The following is a 21,402-nucleotide window of genomic DNA, read 5'->3' on the forward strand; positions in this document are numbered from 1 at the left end:
AATGACAGCCTACCCTGGCCATGCTGGGCCAATTGTGCACTAACCTATGGGACTCCCAATCACAGCCAGATGTGATACAGCCTGGATTTGAACCAGGGACTATTATGACCCCTTGTAGCACTGAGATGCAGTGCCTTAGACCACTGTGTCACTCAGGAGCCCTAGCAGCATGAATTTAAAATGTAAAATATAAAACTTCGGCTATGAGTGATGGAAGAAAATTGGCCTCGAAGACAATTCATGGAAAAATTCAATGGATATTTGTCACAAAGGTGATGATGAAAGTTTCTTCCTAAATAATTTTGAAAATTGACTTTTCTGGGCTCCGCGTCAGTTAAACTGCAGTACCGCCAGTCTCCTCTGTCTACATGGGATGGCGTGCTTCCCAACCAGAACACTAGCCCCTTGGATCAGTATACGTGGCACGCTATGGCAATTACTGCCTACAGAGGGAGCTGTGTTATGGGGCGGAGGTAACGCTTGCACTTCTTCGATGAAGAGGAGCTAGCGTCTGAAAAAACTCAAGGCGACAGGTCAGATTTTTGTCAGTTAGAATTTTAGGAAACTGCAGTGGTACCAGCAGTACCAGACTCAGAGCGTGACATGGGGCAGAATGATCTGATGAGCAATGCGGAGGACGTGGCAGACCAGGTAAGCAGTGCACAAGGCCCTCGCGGCCACGGCAGAACCAGACCAGGAGTCATTGAATTAAGGGGAGGGAGTCTTCTCACTTTTTCATGATAACGAAACTAGAATGTGGATAAAAAAGTGAATGTATATTAATGAACAATGATGGTGTGTGTAGTCCCTTCCCGTTTGAGTTATTCTTCAATCGTACAGTCATGAAGCCGAAACAGTTGCAGTAGTGGCTACCTCTGGTTTAGCTTTCGAAAACACTTCTGCTCCGTATGTATGGGTTTCAGCGGTTACATTCGTCCACATTTGGTACATTTCCGACGCTGTGTTCCTACTCTTAGAAACGTCTATAATCATTGTTTTCGAAACATATGCTGATATGCCCCTGACATAATTGTTATAATAAAAAATATATATAGTTACTGTAGCAGTTATGCTTACACACAGGTGTTCAGCGCAAGCTATATGGCTGATTAGCACATGTGGCCGCCTATGTCTTCCGTCTGTCTTTGGAAACAAGCAATGTAAACATGAAGATATGGCCGTGTGGGAACACTAACCATATAAAGGTGTGTCGTAGTTTAACCTTTTAGTTTTTAGAAAATCGTTAAGCTTAAATGAAAGATACGTTCCTTATGTTTCCAAAAACGTACCGCAAGCGATATGTTAATGTGTAGACTAGTGTCGGGGCTCTTAACAAAACTCACCCAGTCAGAAGATACTATCATCAACAGGTAAGCGGTGGACCGCTAAATCAGTTAGTGTCTGAATTGTCTACCTCAGGCTGTTTGCAGTAAACACAGTAACATGGATAGTCAGATTAATATAATAGTTTGTTTAAAACCTTTACATGCTTTGCAAGAAATATTATAATCCTGTTCACATGGAAATCTGAAATCAGGCTACCTGATGGGATTTAAATACATTTAAGAAAAACGCCAATCAAAATAAACATTCTACCACAGAGACAATTTTATTTTTGTGAATCTGTAGCCTTGTGTAGCCTTCCACAAGCTTCCCAAAATAAGTTGGGTGAATTTTGGCCCATTCCTGCTGACAGAGCCGGTGTAACTGGCTCAGGTTTGTAGGCCTCCTTGCTCGCACACGCTTTTTCAGTTCTGCCCACACATTTTCTATAGGACCGAGGTCAGGGCTTTGTGATGGCCCCTCCAAAACCTTGACTTTGTTGTCCTTAAGCCATTTTACCACAACTTTGGAAGTATGCTTGGGCTCATTGTCCATTTGGAAGACCCATTTGCGACCAAGCTTTAACTTCCTGACTGATGTCTTGATGTTGTTTCAATATAGCCACATAATTTTCCCTCATGTTGCCATCTATTTTGTGAAGTGCACCAGTCCCCCCTGCAGCAAAGCACCCCCACAACATGATGCTAGCACCCCCACAACATGATGCTGCCACCCCTGTGCTTCACAGTTGGGATGGTGATCTTCAGCTTGCAAGCCTGCACCTTTTTCCTCCAAAAATAACAATGGTCATTATGGCCATACAGTTATATTTTTGTTTCATGAGAACAGAGGACATTTCTCCAAAAAGTACGATCTTTGTCCCCATGTGCAATTGCAAACCGTTGTCTGGCTTTTTTATGACCGTTTTGGAGCAGTGGCTTCTTCCTTGCTGAGCGGCCTTTCAGGTTATGTCGATATAGGACTCGTTTTACTGTGTGTATATAGATACTTTTGTACCCGTTTCCTCCAGCATCTTCACATGGTCCTTTGTTGTTGTTCTGGGATTCATTTGCACGTTTCGCAAGTACGTTCATTTCTAGGAGACAGAACGCGTCTCCTTCCTGAGTAGTATGATGGCTGCGTGGTCCCATGGTGTTTATAATTGCGTACTATTGTTTGTACAGATGAACGTGGTACCTTCGGGCGTTTGGAAATTCCTCCTAAGGATGAACCAGACTTGTGGAGGTCAATTTTTTTTTCTGAGATCTTGACTGATTTCTTTTGATTTTCCCATGTCAAGCAAAGAGGCACTGAGTTTGAAGGTAGGCCTTGAGAACATCCACAGGTACACCTCCAATTGACTCAGATGATGCCAATCAGAAGCTTCTAAAGCCATGACCTCATTTTCTGGTATTTTCCAAGCTGTTTAACCCCTATCACACGTACCATCACTTCCATCGAATTGGGGATAGTTTAACCAAAATAAAAATTCAAAATTCATCAAATTCACAGGCTTAACTTCCCATGGAAATTTACTGTTAATTTACGTTCCTTTGCATCCCTAACTGCGATATGTAACTATCGATTTCCCCCCCCCCCCCCATCACTACTATTAGCCTACATTCTAGTGTACTGATATATCCTAACCTATAGCCTAACATCAGAGGGACAGTACAAGCACTACTGCAACAGAGCTACTGAGCTACTCTCTCTGACTAACCGTTTAACCAACCACTTCCTCTTTTCTGGCAGTTCCTGAGAGTGACCAAACAATACCTTCCTCACGTGGCACGCCTGTGTCTGATCAGCACCTTCCTGGAGGACGGCATTCGCATGTGGTTCCAGTGGAATGAGCAGCGGGACTACATTGAGGCCACCTGGAGCTGTGGCTACTTTCTGGCCGCCTGCTTCGTGTTACTGAACCTGCTAGGACAGCTAGGTGAGTTACTTGAACCTGTTACTGAACCTACTAGAACATTTGCACTGTAAGGCTTTCCCTGAGTTGCCAGATTAATACTGTAATTTTGCTTTACCGCAGAGATGTTCTAATGTATTTGACAGTACTATTTTCCTTACTGTAAAAATATTGCAGCTCCCTGCTGCACATTTTAATGGATGCTGTAATGTTTTACAGTAAGCAAAATAGTAGTCAAATACATTACAGAATCTCTTCTCACCAATTAGGAAAAGCATAGAAAAATAAAGAATAGAATGAGAGATGAGCACTAGTTACTCTGTGGGTAAAAAGACAGGTGACAAAAGGGGCACATCAAGCTTGTGTGTGTGTGGTCATCCAAACTCAGTGAGCTCTTGGAAGAATGGGGCAATGTAGGGGTTGAGAACAGCTGGCTTCCTCTGGGCCACCTTGTCATGCACTTTGTCCCATCTTCAGGGTTCATCTTGGGTTAATTGAAACCAGGAATCTGTACAGCCATATATCCAATATAGTTTATCGAATCGAGGCATTGAACAAATGCAAATAAGACAGTTAGATACATCTACTTCAAACCTTTGCTAACTAGACTGATCAAAAATGTTAAGTGTTGGTACTAGGGATGCAACATATATCTGTGAACATATCGGAATAGGCCGATATTAGCTAAAAATGCCAACATTGGTATCGGCCCTATGTCTGGTTTTTCCACATCGGCGTTAAACTAATGCTTACATGCATACCTATATAACGTAGGTACATGACTTAATGACGCCACATAAAATGTTCACTACATGTGCAACACAGCATTCCTAACCTAGCCCACAATGTCTGCTGTGTGGATCGAGCAGTCATTTGAAAGAGTAAGAATATTTCAGCGAGACAACTCAAAGGCTAAATCCATTAATGACAAATTAATGGAATTCATTGCCATTGACAATCAACCGTTTTGTCATGGTTGGTGTGGGCTTTTGCGACTGGTTGAGCACCAGTACACACTAACATTACCACGTGTGCTATTGTTCAGATGTTGCCCTACTGGAGTTACACTGTGATAGCGTCACTGCTATTAGCTTCACGACGTACTATGGAACGCCGTTTGGGTCTTTGCGTATCAAAAAAGATGCACGTCAAATAACACTATTTGACAATAACACTTTGACGCGTTAAATAAGCTTTTAATTTGACACATCAAATAATACCGTTCTATTATAGAATGTTGTCTTCTGAATTTGCACGTGCAAGCCAAGCGCCACCACTACTATCAGTAGCACTGTAGCACCTATTTGTCTCTACAGTCCCGTAAGGTGTATTTTTACCTGTGTTTTTAAAATCTGATTCTACTGCGTGCATCAGTTACCTGATGTGGAATAGAGTTCCATGTAGTCATGGATCTACAGTTGAAGTCTGAAGTTTACATGCACTTAGGTTGGAGTCATTAACTCGTTTTTCAACCACTCCAAAAATGTCTTGTTAACAAATTATAGTTTTGGCAAGTCTGTTAGGACATCTACTTTGCATGACACAAGTCATTTTTACAACAATTGTTTACATATGGATTATTTCACTTATAATTCACTGTATCACAATTCTAGTGGGTCAGAATTTTACATACACTAAGTTGACTGTGCCTTTAAACAGCTTGGGAAATTCCAGAAAATGATTTCATGGCTTTAGAAGCTTCTGATAGGCTAATTGACATCATTTGGGTCAATTGGAGATGTAGCTGAGGATGTAATTCAAGGCCTACCTTCAAACTCAGTATCCCTTTGTCAAGGTATTGGAGTGGCAATCACAAAGCCCTGACCATAGAAAATTTGTGGCCAGAACTGAAAAAGCGTGTGCAAGCAAGGAGGCCTACAAACCTGACTTAGTTACACACATCACGGGAAAATCAAAAGAAATCAACCAAGACCTGAGAAAAAAAATTGTAGACCTCCAAGTCTGGTTCATCCTGGGAGCAATTTCCAAACACCTAAAGGTATAAACACCATGGGACCAAGCAGCCGTCATACCGCTCAGGAAGGAGACGTGTTCATTCTCCAAGAGATGAACGTACTTTGTTGCGAAAAATGCAAATCAATCCAAGAACAGCAAAGGAACTTGTGAAGATGCTGGAGGAAACGGGTACAAAAGTATCTATATCCACAGTAAAACGAGTCCTATATCGGTATGACCTGAAAGGCCGCTCAGCATAGAAGGAGCCACTGCTCCAAAACCACCATAAAAAAGCCATACTACGGTTTGCAACTGCTCATGGGGACAAAGGTCGTACTTTTTGAAGAAATGTCCTCTGGTCTGATGAAACAAAAATGGAGCTGTTTGGCCATAATGACCATTGTTATGTTTGGAGGATAAAGGGGGAGGCTGGAAAGCTGAAGAACACCATCCCAACCGTGAAGCACAGGGGTGGCAGCATCATGTTGTGGGGGTGCTTTGCTGCAGGAGGGACTGGTGCACTTAATAAAATAGATGGTATCATGAGGCAGGAAAATTATGTGGATATATTGAAGCAGAATTTCAACACATCAGTCAGGAAGTTACATTTTGGTCGCAAATGGGTCTTCCAAATGGACAATTACCCCAAGCATACTTCCAAAGTTGTGGCAAAATGGCATAAGGACAACGAAGTCAAGGTATTGGAGTGGCCATCACAAAGCCCTGACCTCAATCCTATAGACAATTAGTGGGTAGAACTGAAAGTGTGTGCAAGAAAGGAGACCTACACACCTGACTCAGTGACACCAGATCTGTCAGGAGGAATGGGCCAAAACTTATTGTGGGAAGCTTGTGGAAGGCTACACAATTCTTGACCCAAGTTAAACAATTTAAAGGCGTTGCTACCAAATACTAATTGAGTGTTTGTCAACTTCTGACCCACTGGGAATGTGATGAAATAAATAAAACCTGAAATAATTCTCTCTACTATTATTCTGACGTTTCACATTCTTAACATAAAGTGGTGATCCTAACTGACCTAAGACAGGGGATTTTTTTCTAGGATTAAATGTCAGGAATTGTGAAACTGAGTTTAAATGTACTTGGCTAAGGTGTATGTAAACTTCCAACTTCAACTGTATATAAACTCAGCAACAACAAAAAAGCTCCCTAGGAGTGGCTGTCCTGCAAAGATGATTGCAAGAGCACAGCGCAGAATGCTCAAGGAGGATAATTTAGAATCCTACAATGTCAGCTAAGGAGTTACAGAAATCTCTGGAATATGCTAACATCTCTGACACATACACATGGTTAGCAGATGTTAATGTGAGTGTAGTGAAATGCTTGTGCTTCTAGTTCTGACAATGCAGTAACAACCAACGAGTAATCTAATCTAACAATTCCACAACTACCTTATACACAAGTGTAAAGGGATGAAGAATATGTACATACAAATATATGGATGAGTGATGGTGCAGAACGGCATAGGGAAGATGCAGTAGATGGTATAGAGTACAGTATATACATATGAGATGAGTAATGTAGGGTATGTAAACATAAAAGTGGCATTGTTTAAATTGGCTAGTGATACATTTTTCCATACATTTTTCCATTATTAAAGTGGCTGGAGTTGAATCAGTATGTTGGCAGCAGCCACTCAATGTTAATGATGGCTGTTTAACAGTCTGATGGCCTTGAGATTGAAAAACAGCTTCTATCTCTCGATCCCTGCTTTGATGTACCTGTACTGACCTCGCCTTCTGGATGATAGCGGGGTAAACAGGCAGTGGCTCGGGTGGTTGTTGTCCTTGATGATCTTTATGGCTGTGGGCGGAGCAGTTGCTGTACCAGGCGGTGATACAGCCCGACAGGATGCTCTCGATTATGCATCAACAATGGTGGCCCTCTTGAAGCATGTGGGAACAGCAGACTGGGATAAGGTTTGATTGAATATGTCCGTAAACACACCAGCCAGCTGGTCTGCGCATGCTCTGAGGACGCGGCTGGGAATGCCGTCTGGGCCTGCAGACTTGCAAGGGTTGACACGTTGAAATGTTTTATTCACGTCGGCTGCAATGAAGGAGAGTCCACAGGTTTTGGTAGCGGGCCGTGTCGTTGGCACTGTATTGTCCTCAAAGCGAGCAAAGAAGTTGTTTAGTCTGTCTGGGAGCAAGACATCCTGTTCTGCGATGGGGCTGGTTTTCTTTTTGTAATCGGTGATTGACTGTAGACCCTTCCACATACCTCTCGTGTCTGAGCCGTTGAATCTACTTTGTCTCTATACGGAGGCTTACCTTGTTTGATTGCCTTGCGGAGGGAATAGCTACACTGTTTGTATTATGTGGTTTCCAGTTTACATAGAATCAAATAAAGTTCGTTCAGGGCCGTTTGTCTGCTTGGGGGGGAATATATGCGGCTGTGATTATAATCAAAGAGAATTCTCTTGGTAGATAATGCGGTCGACATTTGAGTGAGGTGAACAGTCAGGTGAACAGAAGGACTTGAGTTCCTGTATGTTATTATGATCACACCACGTCTCGTTAATCATAAGGCATACCCCCCCCCCCACCCCCCGCCCCTCTTCTTCCCAGAAAGATGCTTGTTTCTGTTGGCGCGATGCGTGAAGAAACCAGCTGGCTGTACCGACTACGATAGTGTGTCTCGAGTGAGCCATGTTTCCGTGAGGCAAAGAACGTTAGTCTCTTATGTCTTTCTGGAATGCTACCCTTGCTCGGATTTCATCAACCTTGCTGTCAAGAGACTGGACATTGGCGAGTAGTATGCTTGGGAGCGGTACGTGATGTGCCCGTTTCCGGAGCCTGACCAGAAGACCGGCTTGCCCCTTTTACGGCGACGTTGTTTTGGTTCGCCGGCTGGGATCTGATCCATTGTCCTGGGTGTTGGGCAAACCACAGGATCCGCTTCGGGAAAGTAGTGTTCCTGGTCATAATGATGGTGAGTTGACGTTGCCGTTGCTCTTATATCCAGTAGTTCCTCCCAACTGTATGTAATAAAACCTAAGATTACCTGGGGTACCAATGTAAGAAATAACACGTAAAAAACAAAATAGGAAAGTGAAGTGGCCATCTCTGTCAGCGCAGGAAGTACGATACGTAAAACACTAAACAAGAATGGTGTTCATGGGAGGACACCACGGAAGAAGCCACTGCTGTCCAAAAAAAACCATTGCTGCTCGTCTGAGGTTTGCAGTAGTGCACCGGGATGTTCCACAGCGCTAATGGCAAAATATTCTGTGGACAGATGAAACTACAGTTGAGTTGTTTGGAAGGCACAGCACACCAACATCAACCTCATCCCCAACTGTAAAGTATGGTGGAGGGAGCATCATAATTTGGGGCCGTCTCAGGGCCTGGAAAACTTGCTATCATCGACGGAAAAAATGAATTCCCAAGCTTATCAAGATATTTTGCAGGAAAATGTAAGGCTATCTGTCCGCCAATTGAAGCTCAACAGAAGTTGGGTGACGCAACAGGACGACAACCCAAAACACAGAAGTAAATCAACAGAATGGTTTCAACAGAAGAAATTACGCCATCTGGAGTGGCCCAGTCAGAGTCCTGACCTCAACCTGATTGAGATGCTGTGGCATGACCTCGAGCAGTTCACACCAGACATCCCAAGAATATTGCTGAACTGAAAGTTTTATAAAAAGGAATGATCTGCAACTACAGAAAACGTTTGAGGGTATTGCTGCCAAAGGAGGGTCAACCAGTTATTAAATCCAAGGTTTCACACACTTTTTCCACCCTGCACTGTGAATGTTTACACAGTGTGTTCAATAGACATGAAAACATCAATTTGTTATTAGTTTTAAGCAGACTGTCTATTGTGACCTAGATGATCACATCAAATTTTATATGACCAATTTATTCAGAAATCCAGGTATTTCCAAAGGTTCACACACTTTTTCTTGCAACTTTATACAAGGTCCCACAGTTGACCGTGCATGTCAGAGCAAAAACCAAGCCATGCGGTCGAAGGAATTGTCTGTAGAGCTCTGAGACAGGATTGTGTCGAGGCACAGATTTGGGGAATGGTACCTAAACATGTCTGCAGCATTGACGGTCCCCAAGAACACGGTGACCTCCATCATTCTTAAGTAGAAGAAGTTTGGAATCACCAAGGTTCTTCATAGAGCTGGCCTCCTGGCAAAACTGTGCAATTGGGGGAGAAGGGCCTTGGCCTTGACCAAGAACCCGATGGTTGCTCTGACAGAGCTCCAGAGTTCTTCTGTAGAGATGGTGCGAATTTTCCAGAAGGACAACCATCTCTGCAGCCCTCCAACAATCAGACCTTTATGGTTGAGTGGCCAAGCAGAAGTCGTGCCTCAGTGAAAGGCACATGACAGTCCTCTTGGAGTTTGCCAAAAGGCACCTAAAGGACTCTGACCATGATAAACAAGGTTGTCTGGTCTGATGAAACCAAGATTGATCTCTTTGGCCTGAATGCAAAGCGTTACGTCTGGAGTAAACCTGGCACCATCCCTGCGTTTGTTGGTGGCAGCATCATGCTGTTGATGTTTTTCAACGGTAGGGACTGGGAGACTATTCAGGATCGTGAGAAAGATGAATGGCGCAAAGTACAGAGGGAGCCTTGATGAAAATGTGCTCAGGACCTCAGACTGGTATTAAGGTTCACCTTCCAACAGGACAAAGACCCTAAACACACAGCCAACACAATGCAGGAGTGGCTTCAGGACAAGTCTCTGAATGTCCTTGAGTGGCCCAGCCAGAGCCCGGACTTGAACCTGAACGAACATCTCTGGAGAGACCTGAAAAAAGCTGTGCAGCGACGCTCCCCATCCAACCTGACAGAGCTGGAGAGGATCTGCAGAGAACAATGGGAGAAGCTCCCCATTTTTTAGACACTTGCAAAAATGTCTAAACCTGTATTGCTTTGTCATTATGGGGTATTGTGTGTTGGGGGGGGGGGGGGGGGGGCTATTATTTAATCAATTTTAGAACAAGTCTGTAACTTAACAATGTGGTTAAAGTTGAGGTCTGAATACTTTCCAAATGCACTGTCTCAAGTTTGAGGGATCATGCTGACTGCAGGAATGTCCTCCAGAGAATTGAATGTTCATTCCTCAACCGTAAGGCACCTCCTACGTCAGTTTTGAGAATTTAGAAGTACGGCCAACCGGCCTCAACTGCAGACCACGTGTAATCACGCCAGCCCAGAACCTCGGGATTGTCTGAGACCTTCCACCCGGACAGCTGATGAAACGGAGTATGCACAACCAAATAATTTCTGCACAATCTGTCAGAAACCATCCAAGGAAGCTCATCTGCAAGCTCGTCGTCTTCACCATGGTCTTGACTTGACTGCGGTTCGGCATTATAACCGACTTCTGTGGGAAAATGCTTTCCTTTGATGGCCACTGGCATGCTGTAGAGGTGTGGTTTTACAGACTGTACCAAGCAGATTGCATGGTGTCGTGTGGACTAGCAGTTTGCTGATGTCAATGTTGTGAACAGAGTGCCCTATGGTGGCGGTGGTGTTATAGTATGGGCAGGCATAAGCTACGGACAATGAACACAGTTGCATTTTATCGATAGCTATTTGAATGCACAGAGATACCGGGATGAGATCCTGAGGCCCATTGTGCCATTGAGCCGCTGCTATCACCTGATGTTTCAGCATGATAATGCAATGCCCCATGTCGCAAGGATCTGTACACAATTCCTAGATGCTGAAAATGTCCCGGTTCTTCCATGGCCTGCATTCTTACCCGACATGTCAACCATTGAGCAGGTTTGGGATGCTCTGGATCGCCATGTATGACTTCGTGCTCCAGTTCACACCAATATCCAGCAACTTCTCACAGCCATTGAAGAGTGGGACAACATTCCACAGGCCACGATCAACAGCCTGATCAACTCTATGCGAAGGAAATAGTCACACCAGATACTGACTGGTTTTCTGATCCACGCCCTACCTTTTTTTTTAAGGTACTGTATCTGTGACCAACAGATGCATATCTATATTCCCAGTGATGTGAAATCCATAGATTAGGGTGTAATGATATTATTTCAATTGACTAATTTCCTTATTTGAACTGTAGCTCAGTAAAGTCTTGGAAATTGTTGCATGTTGCGTTTTATATTTTTGTTCAGTGTATAAACAAATCAAGGTAGCTGCTGAAAATATTCTTCCACTTCAAGATATTTACTAAAATAGTCTGAGCGTCATGCGTCTCACCCGACAGCATGAGGTTGGCGCCTGAGACGGATTATTTGAATCTACAGTAGGCATACGATATAACTGTTAAACAGTGTTATGTACATTTTTACATGAGGCTTCCAATTAGTTATAGTATTTTTCTCAGCTTTTTATCCACGGTACAGTGTAGTCTAAAGCATCCATGCTGTGAAACACTTGAAATTACAGGAAAGTCTTAGTGTCGGTGAGTTAGTAAACATTCTAGAGCACCTAGGTTAGCTCCTGAACCTACCAGGACAATTAGGGGAGTTACTGAACCTACTCGGACAGCTAGGTGTGAGAGGCTAGTTGTTCACTATGTAGTGAATATGTTGGTGCAATGCCTGGGGAGACTGCTAGTAGTGCTGGGAATTGCCAGGGACATTGCGATACGATTATTATCATGATTCTTATGTGCCGAGACGATATGCATTGCAATTCTCACAATTCTATATGTATTTCGATTTGATGTTCCAAACATTGCTCACTATATGTCTGCTGCAGAGAGATGACAAAGCATGTTAAAATTGGTTTTGATCACTCATTGAAAAAAAAGTGCTGAAAACATGTTGGCCAACTTTAATACAAAGAAAACGCAAAATGATGAATAATACTGGAGTTTTGGCGCAGGTACAGCCGACTAGTGCTAGCTAACACTACCTATCAGTCAAATATCGATATAATATCCTGATACGTTACTGTATCGATTTTATTCCCCATCACTATAGCAGATGAGGGATGGCCAGTTGCAGTTACGTTGGGCCCTGAAAACTGGCCTAGGGAGGGAGAGAATCCAGGCTGTATCACATCCGGCCGTGATTGGTAGTCCCGTAGGGCGGCGCACAATTGTCCCAGGGTAGGCCGTCATTGTAAATAATAATTTGTTCTTAACTGACTTGCCTCGTTAAATAAACAAATGTTATTGTTCATCTCTCTTTCAAACAGGTGGCTGTGTCCTTATCCTCAGTAGGAATTTTGTCCAGTATGCTTGCTTTGCATTATTTGGAATCCTTTCTTTACAGGTAAGTCTAAACTTGTTTTTCTTTAATTGTATATGGGCTGAATACAGCAGAAGATGAAACCATTCATGATACTATATTCTGTTTACAATCTTTATAATTAAATACATAAGGGAAATCAGAGTCTCACTAAATCATCTTACCATTTCAGACTATTGCCTACAGCATTTTATGGGATCTTAAATTCTTGATGAGGTGAGTCCTTTGATTGTTTGTCTTTTTCAAATGAACTAATGAGTGCAAAGCTGGTGGTCATAGTCTTTAAACAAATGTCCTTCTGTGAAGCACAGATCAGAGCAACACGCCCCAGCGAATGATAGTGGTTCCTCCTTTAAAAGTTGCGAGCTTAGACCGTGGGACTTGGCGGTACCCAGCGTCACGGCTTCATTGCTCCAGACCACCACAAGGGGGAGTTAGAGCACTCATTATGCATTTGGGTCCCAAGGTTTTTATATGACCAATCATATCGAGTGGTTCCAATGACAAATTTGACGCGAGCCCGCCCGTCCCTGGTGGCTTTCTTCAACGAAGATGGCTGACAAAACATTACGGGGGAAGCAGATGTAAGTAGTTATAACACCATAACGAGTCAAGCTAAACATGTACAATTGAGAGGAATATGTTAGTTAATGTAGAGACATGTCATAAAGTTAATTCACGAAAATCGTGATTTAGATAGCTAACGTTAGCCAGCTAGATAGCTGGTGTTATGACATAAGTACTGTATGACATTGTAATTCGTGTTTAATGTTTTTAGGGACTCCTGAGGCTGTCGTCTTGGGAAACAGTGGATGTGAAGAACCTAGCTAGCTGAAGCATTTACTGCAAATTGAATGTACAATTGTGTAAGCTTTGGGGCAGCAGGGTAGCCTAGTGGTTAGAGCGTTGGAATAGTAACCAAAAGGTTGCAAGTTCGAATCCGCGAGCAAACAAGTTACAGGTCTGTTGTTCTGCGCCTAAACAAGGCAGTCAACCGTCATTGAAAATAAGAATTTGTTCTTAACTTCCTTGCCTAGTTAAAAAAATTATTATAATAATAATTGGCCAAGTTAAATAAAGGTAAAATAAAAGCTTGCCTTGCCGTGCAATGCAGCTGAAGTAACCAACTATTTACTTGCTTATTGTGTAGTGGAGGATAAAATAACTGTATGCCTATGTAGCTGATCTGTGTAAGGACCCCAAAATGTTAGGTTCTGAACTAATATTCATACCAATCTATGGCTATACGGCTATCAGAGTTGTTGTATCAACTTCATAATTTGCAAATAAATTCATTAAAAATTCAACAATGTGATTTTCTGGATTTTTTTTCTCATTTTGTCTGTCATAGTTGAAGTGTACCTATGATGAAAATTACAGGCCTCTCTCAACTTTTTAAGTGGGAGAACTTGCACAATTGGTGGCTGACTAAATACTTTTTTGCCCCACTGTACATGTACTGTAGTTATTACCACGCATGCGATCCCCACATTGTAGCCTGTACATTGAGTATATTCACTGATCATGCACTCTTCCTTGGCAAATAAAGGTGTGGTTCAGGTATGAATCTCTGTGAGACATTATTTTTCAGTCCTATCCAATACCAGGTGTATCAAACTCCATTCTTTGAATGATGCTGTGTCTGCATTCCAGTTATACACTTCCAACAGTGTTTACCACTCCTGCTCCTGGGACATCAATGATTACACATGGTAACTATGCAATAGACTAGAAACATGATTGATTTGTTATTCATATATACAGAAAAAAAACTATGCATATCTAACTCCATCTGCATTAATCTGAGGACACAGGATAGTATTTCAATTATATACTTAATTTCAGCCAGCGGAGAATGTGATACGCTTTATTGAAAGAAGTTCATTATCCAGGTGTTAATGCATGTGTTATAATTATTATAAATACAAGTTCAATCTGTACTTCAATGCATATAAGGTGTGCATTATAAAACGAGGGGAGAGAGGTGTAGAAGGGAAAGAGGTAAGAACAGAGGTAGACAGCATGATTAATGAATTAGTGCTACCCTAATATTCTCTCAGTTCATCACAATTACATAGTGTTTCCTAACTAGCCTTGGGCCGAAGGTTATCTTAAGAGTGGTTGAGGTGGCGATGACGGGACTGGATTCCCCTCTCACATCAAAACATACCTGCAGACGAGAGACCGATGGATAGAGAGAGCATGATTAAGCCTTGTTTTTTTTTATTCTAACACGGTCAGTCATCAGGAGGTGAAATGCAAAACTGATCTTGGATCATTAACTCTGGGACTGCTACATCTATCTGTATTTCAATGTAAAGCATCTCTTTAACAATACTTCCTGTTGACCTGACCTCTCACCTATGATCATGCTGTGCCCTCTGTGTCAGCCAGTTCAGATGCGGGAGGGGTTCACCGACAACTGATATAACCTAGAGGATTTAGGGAGGAGAGGGATGAAGTGAAAGAGAGACTTAATTGTGTGTGTGGTCTCACCTGCTGTCCACACTAAGTGGACAAAGAGTACTTTATGCTGAAAAACAGACACATGAGGACAAACAATGGAAGATAATGTCATATATTAGACATAAATACCACTTGAAGCTTGATGACTTGATAATTTGAATCAGCTGTGTAGTGCTAAGGCAAACACAAAAATGTGCACAGGTGTTTGGAGCATTCCGTAATGCCACAGCTGGCGAGGTGTCCGGTTCGCCTCTGTACTTAAATGGTGATTATTCCAACTCTGAAATGCTGCAGATCTGCCCATAGATGAGGTAGGAACATATCCCACACAGAAGAGGTGGATAGAATTCAACAGGTCAATGTATCCTCCTCCCTCAACTGTGCATGTGAGACAGGTTCCATGTACAACAAGACAGGCAGAGGGAATAAGAACACAGAACAGTTTAATTACCTCTGGGTATGGACACTTGTGCCAGGAATAACGCTTCCACGGTCTGTTCCTCGGACAGTGAACATCTGGCATTATCTACATTTTTGACCCCTTGATCAGCTCATACTCACAGAAAATAGCTTATTTTTTTGTAGATATGAAAACAATAACTTGAGATATGACCATTCAATCTAAAGCAGCAGATGTCGTTTTCAGGATACTTCAATACAGCACAGAAAGCTTAACACCAGACTGGTATTGTGGTTGTTCGTGAGGTGATGGGAAATATGCAATATGGATACAAAATAATATGCTTACCTGTTGTATCTTGAAGGGGGAAAAAAGCATTGGAATTTAAAGTGTAATGTTAAATCTATTAACCTTCATTATTTATGTATTACCAGTTGAAGAACAACTCCAATTTCATACTTATTCCTAGACAAATTTTCAATGATGTAAGAATAAAGAAGTTTAAATGACTCTTTAGATCTGAAAAAGACAAACTCAACAAAAAAAGAAACCTTCTCTCACTGTCAGAAAGAGCAGTATGGCTGGTGGCTTTGTCGTGCTGGAGGGTCATGTCAGGATGAGTCTGTAGGAAGGGTACCACATGAGGGAGGAGGATGTCTTCCCTATAACGCACAGCGTTGAGATTCCCTACAATGACAAGCCCAGTCCGATGATCCTGTGACACAAAACCGCGACTTGTCAGTGTCGAGCACTTCTTGCCAGTCCTGTCTGGTCCAGCAACGGTGGGGGTGTGCCCATAGGCGACGTTGTTGACAGTGATGTAAGGCAGGTCCTCACCAGACAACAGGCCTTCAAGCCCTCAGTCTAGCCTCTCTCAGCCTTTTGAGGACAGTCTGAGCATTGGAGGGATCGTGCGTTCCTGGTGTAAATCGGGCAGTTGTTGTTGCCATCCTGTGCCTGTCCAGCAGGTGTGATGTTCGGATGTACCGATCCTGTACAGGTGTTGTTACACGTGGTCTGCCACTGCGAGGACGATCAGCTGTCCGTCCTGTCTCCCTGTAGAGCTATCTTACACATCTCACAGTACGGACATTGCAATTTATTGCCCAGCCCACAACTGGAGTCCTCATGCCTCTGCAGCATGCCTAAGGCACGTTCACGCAGATGAGCAGGGACCCTGGGCATCTTTCTTTTAGTGTTATTCCAGAGTCAGTAGAAAGGCCTCTTTAGTGTCCTAAGTTTTCATAACTGTGACCTTAATTTCCTTCCGTCTATAAGCTGTTGGTGTCTTAATGACCATTCCACAGGGGCATGTTCATTAATTGTTTATGGTTCATTGAACAAGCATGGGAAACGGTGTTTAAACCCTTTACAATGAAGATCTGTGAATTTCTTTGGATTTTTACAAATTATCTTTGAAAGACAGGGTCCTGATAAAGGGACGTTTCTTTCTTTGCTGAGTTTACGATTTGTATCAATGTGGATGAGAGATGGGTGCAGGAACAAGCAATGCAACGAAGCTGGATCATTCTGGCAATGATACCTGCACCATCTACACGCTGCAAAGACCTCCATTGTACACGATGGCCCATTGCTTAAGACTTCCTTTGACCATTCTAAAGCCCACATGGGGCATCCTTGCATTCCCTGACAGACATATTGTGTTCTTTCATCCTTCTGTAACAACGCTAACTGTTACACTGTCATGAAATATGATTATATATTGACTGTGAAACAAATAGGACATGGCCTGCTTATGAGTTGCCATGAAAGAAAGTTAGATTAATTAAACTGAAAATGGCGAACAGGCATTCGTAGCTAAATTATTTTGTTTAGCTTGAGAATAATAATAATTGCATTATTCATTATTCTATGGTATGCGTGCATGTAATATAGTACAGTGTTATGAACCGACACTGAATCGTAGGAGCTATGTAAAAGTTGGGCGGAAGAATGCCCAGTGCTGCTTACCTGAGATGCCATCACACAGCCCTTCGTAGTTGTCCGCAGAGTCGATAGAGCGCGTCCTTGTGGTAGCTTGCAACTCAATGAAGTAAAGTAATTACTTTTTAAATAAGTTACCTTACATGTTTTGTTGGCTGACAATTTGTTAGCTACACTGTCCACATAGCTAACATACTGGTACATACTGCTGTAATGATATGCTATCTACCTAACGTTAGTAGTTATACATCAAACTTGACAGTGTATTAACTATAGACTATCTAACTACCGAACGTTTATGCACTTGATTATTCCTGTCATTCTTAGCTTAGCTAAATGGTATTGTCGGTGTGCGTTCTCAATGGACATTCGGGTGCTTTCGTAAATTCGTTCTGACTATCTACTCCGATTTCAGAGCACTCTCGTCTGAGTGTACCAGAGCTCTGGAATAATGAATTTACGAGTTCTCAACACCCGTTGATTATGGCCAGTGTCAGTAAACGTCGGCAAAAATGCATAATTAAATTGTTTCCTGCAGCACAATTACAGTCACCAACTCTCTGGTTAACAGAACATGCCTAACCAGCTCTGCTTGGGTGAGTAAAATGGTCAGAGTGGTCTCATTTGTGTATGGAAGTAACTAGGAAGCTAGCCAACATTAGCTTGGGTGCTTGACTGCCTCGGCCCGACCGTCCAGTATGTGCTCCGGGAGCGAAACGGACTGAATTTACCCAGAGGGTTTTTCGTTTTTCATGGAATAAAAACACCATAATATTAAGCAAGTGCCAGTCAACCGTTTGGACACACCTACTCATTCCTGGATGTTTCTATAGTTTTACTTTTTTCTACATTGTGAAATAATATTGAAGATATCACAACTATGAAATAACACATGGAATCAGTTACAAGGACAGCCTACTCCTTCTGGGGGATTGAACCCCGGTCTCCCGTGTGTCTGCAATATGGAAGACTATCAAATACTTCTCAGATGCCCTCTAGTGGTCAAACTAGGAATAACTTGCAGTAACAGAAAAAATGGCTGAGAATTAAATGACGTGCCACAGAATGCTGAGGCAGCACGCAAGGTGTGCCGCAGTATGACGCAACTTTTAAAGGAGGAACCACTGTACATCTCTGCAAAACTGCAAATACACTTGCTTAACTCTTTCTCCCTCTCACTCCTCCTTTCCAGGAACCTGGCCCTGGGCGGGGGGCTCCTGCTGTTGCTAGCCGAGTCGCGTGGGGAGGGGAAGAGCATGTTTGCTGGGGTGCCGTCAATGGGAGAGCACTCGCCCAAGCAGTACATGCAGCTGGGCGGACGGGTTCTCCTGGTGCTCATGTTCATGACCCTGCTGCACTTTGACCCCAGCTTCATCTCTGTGAGTTCTGAGCTCCTGCATACCAATTCAAATCGCATTTGTTCTTTACTTTTGATTCAGCATTTGATCGAGCCTGCCTGGAGGAGGGTGTTTATTTGAATTTTATTTATTTTTTTACTTTTGGGACTTCCATTGGTTTCATTGAGAGCTCAATCAAGCACCTCATGTATTTGAAAAAAACATTCGATTATATTTGAACCCGGGTCTAAACTGTTTGTCTCAGGCAGTCAGCTTGTATTCCCTTATTTATTAATTAACATTTTATTAAAACTACTTTTGACTAGGGGTGCCTGGACAATAGTAGTGCACTATATAAAGTATAGGGTGCCATTTGGGATGCAACCATATCAACATGCTTCTGAAATCCTGGTACGAGTTTGAATGAACATTGACTGTCGTCCTACTGTACACCTACCCCTCATTTTAGATTCTGCAGAACCTGGTGGGCACAGCTCTGATCGTGCTGGTGGCAATCGGCTTCAAGACCAAGCTGGCCGCCCTCACCCTGGTGTTGTGGCTGTTTGCCGTCAACGTATACTTCAATGCCTTCTGGATGGTGCCCGCCTACAAGCCCATGCACGACTTCCTCAAGTACGACTTCTTCCAGACCATGTCGGTGATCGGTGGGCTGCTACTGATTGTGGCTCTGGGGCCCGGTGGGGTGTCCATGGACGAAAAGAAGAAGTTGTGGTGAGACTCGACCCAAGTTACCAGGACCGACAGGACAGGGACCCCCCCCCACCTTACCAAACATGGCCTAAGCAGTACGCACCTCCTCCCTCTACCCCCCTCCCCTCAGCACTGTCTCATTCTCAGTCTGTCTGTCTCACTCTCCCTCGCTAACTTTTCTGTGACTGTCCTCCACAGGCACCTTTACAAATGGTTTGCAGTCTTTATTTTGCTACTGTAGCTCGTCGTGACATGGCCATCTCTCGATTTGGGGATATCCAATACATTACTAATGTTTTTTGTCTTTTAAAACAAATCTATATTTTAGTGACCAATTTTCAAGGTATTGTCTTTAATGGTGTATTTGTAGAATTTATATACTGTAATTCTTTCATGCTTCTTTTGCTATTTTTTTGTGCGCATCTTTTGTCTATGCTTTCAATAATGCCAGCCCTTAACTAAAGACTCAACCCACTGTTTTAGAGGACAAGTTTTACACTCTTATGTGTAAATGATGATAGCTGCTTTTGTGCTGATTTGAGTTAGCACAGAATAGATACATTACTATATTTATGGTTAGGTAGGTTTCTATGAAGGGGCAAATGCAGTACTTTCTATCAAATATTTTAAGTTGGGATAAAAAAGTACCTTTTGGCTAGTTGCATAATTTGACAGTTCAATGAACTGGGGCGGCAGGTAGCCTAGTGGTTAGAGCGTTGAGCCAGTAATCGAAAGGTTGCTAGATCGAATCCCCGAGCTGACAAGGTAAAAATCTGTCATTCTGCCCCTGAACAAGGCAGTTAACCCACTCTTCCTAGGCCGTCATTGTAAATAAGAATTGGTTCTTAACTGACTTGCCTAGTTAAAATAAAAAGCATGTTAGCTGCTTTTTACTGTATTTGTCCACTTTCTGAGTTTCTCTGTGCCTTTTCAAATGCCTTGTAGAATCCCATGAACACCTTAAGCCATTTAATGTACAGACACTTTCACATGCGGGGATTTCTATTCTGTTCTTTATTGAAATTTTGTCACAACTATAGCATGTTAAACTATTCCATATGACAAATGTGAGTGCTGTCAATTGAGTCCAAAGTTTACAATTGGTTAATTATAGTATTCTATGTCATCCAGCACAACAGGGCCATTTAGCTTTAAAGCCCTCTATCATTGGTCTCACTCAGTGTTTTTCCATTTATTAAAGTATGAGAAAAATGATGATTTTCTATTTGTTTTTGAATATTTATAAATCATAAACAAAAGCATAAACTCTGGTGTGTTTATTACGGCTCTGTGTAGATGGCTGTGTTTCTCCGCACAATTTTTTTTCCACCATGACTATCAAGGCTCCCATGATATCAGGAAATAATTGACATTTTGAGGGCATTCTAAAAGTATGAATTTTCATGAATTTTCACTGTCCTCATAACTCGGGACTGCTAGATTTTCCACTATTCTGTTTCATGATAGGTTAATCAAATATTTAAATGCACTAAAGACCTGAGTTGATAAATGGATACATGTTACATTTTTTATTCTAGTTTAAACCAGGTCTTTTTTAAATTTGTAGCTCAACTGTTAATCTTTTAGTTAGTTGTGCCATCTACTGGACAAATCTGAAGTTACGGCCACAGTGGTTTTATTGGCATAACTGAGTAGCCCCGACTCCTCCCACTGACTCAATACTAGCAATCAGGAGTTCCTGTCAACGCGGAAGAGACCATGAGGGGGCATCAGTTTAGGTTTGCAATCTCCTCCCAGGCTGTCTCTTTGTCATCACATTTCAAGGAGTCCGTTTTGTGGTCAGTAGCGAACAAGGCTGCTTCACTAAGCTAGACTGACCTCACCTTTTATGAACTGACAGCTTCCCTTGGCACCAGGCAGTTGAGGTGGGTGTTGTGTGGCGAGTGCATAGCCTGTTAAGCTCCAGCATAGCCGTGCCGTACCGGCCCTTGTGCTGAAACAGAGGGCCAAACAGGTTGACTGCTGGAGCTGAGTGAACAAAGGAAAAGCGACTTCAGAAAGTACATAAAATGGAGCAAACAAAGGATGAACAAAGTGATACCCTGTCAGAAGGGGAAGAGTCTTTGTGTTTTGTCCATTTCAGACAATGGCCACCGCTACTAGATAGAA

The 21,402-nt window shown here is 42.6% G+C and overlaps 1 protein-coding gene across 2 annotated transcripts; it reads left to right on the top strand.

The window, feature by feature from the left end:
• Nucleotides 1–364: 364 nt before the first annotated feature.
• Nucleotides 365–20,538, top strand: surf4l (surfeit 4, like). Of its 2 annotated transcripts, none has more exons than XM_021606676.3 (6): nucleotides 365–651; nucleotides 3,076–3,262; nucleotides 12,362–12,438; nucleotides 12,587–12,630; nucleotides 12,881–12,998; nucleotides 13,193–13,725. In XM_021606676.3, the coding sequence occupies exons 1-5, from the start codon at nucleotides 604–606 to the stop codon at nucleotides 12,972–12,974; spliced, it is 450 nt and encodes a 149-aa protein (XP_021462351.1). In that variant the 5' UTR covers nucleotides 365–603; the 3' UTR covers nucleotides 12,975–12,998; nucleotides 13,193–13,725. The 2 variants fall into 2 exon arrangements, with proteins under 2 accessions (XP_021462351.1, XP_021462350.1); XM_021606675.3 differs by lacking the exons at nucleotides 12,881–12,998; nucleotides 13,193–13,725 and adding exons at nucleotides 18,417–18,603; nucleotides 19,031–20,538 and having other exon boundaries at nucleotides 397–651.
• Nucleotides 20,539–21,402: the final 864 nt, after the last annotated feature.

Source organism: Oncorhynchus mykiss, chromosome 6 (assembly GCF_057628025.1).
Source record: "Oncorhynchus mykiss isolate SJ-2025 chromosome 6, ASM5762802v1, whole genome shotgun sequence".
NCBI classification, from domain to species: Eukaryota; Metazoa; Chordata; class Actinopteri; order Salmoniformes; family Salmonidae; genus Oncorhynchus; species Oncorhynchus mykiss.

Coding starts and splice junctions, on each gene's coding strand:
- surf4l (XM_021606675.3), top strand. CDS start 604: ATGGGGCAGAATGATCTGATGAGCAATGCGGAGGACGTGGCAGACCAG. Junction 12,631..18,416: donor GATCTTAAATTCTTGATGAG/GTGAGTCCTTTG, acceptor CCTCCTTTCCAG/GAACCTGGCCCTGGGCGGGG. Junction 18,604..19,030: donor TTGACCCCAGCTTCATCTCT/GTGAGTTCTGAG, acceptor CCCTCATTTTAG/ATTCTGCAGAACCTGGTGGG.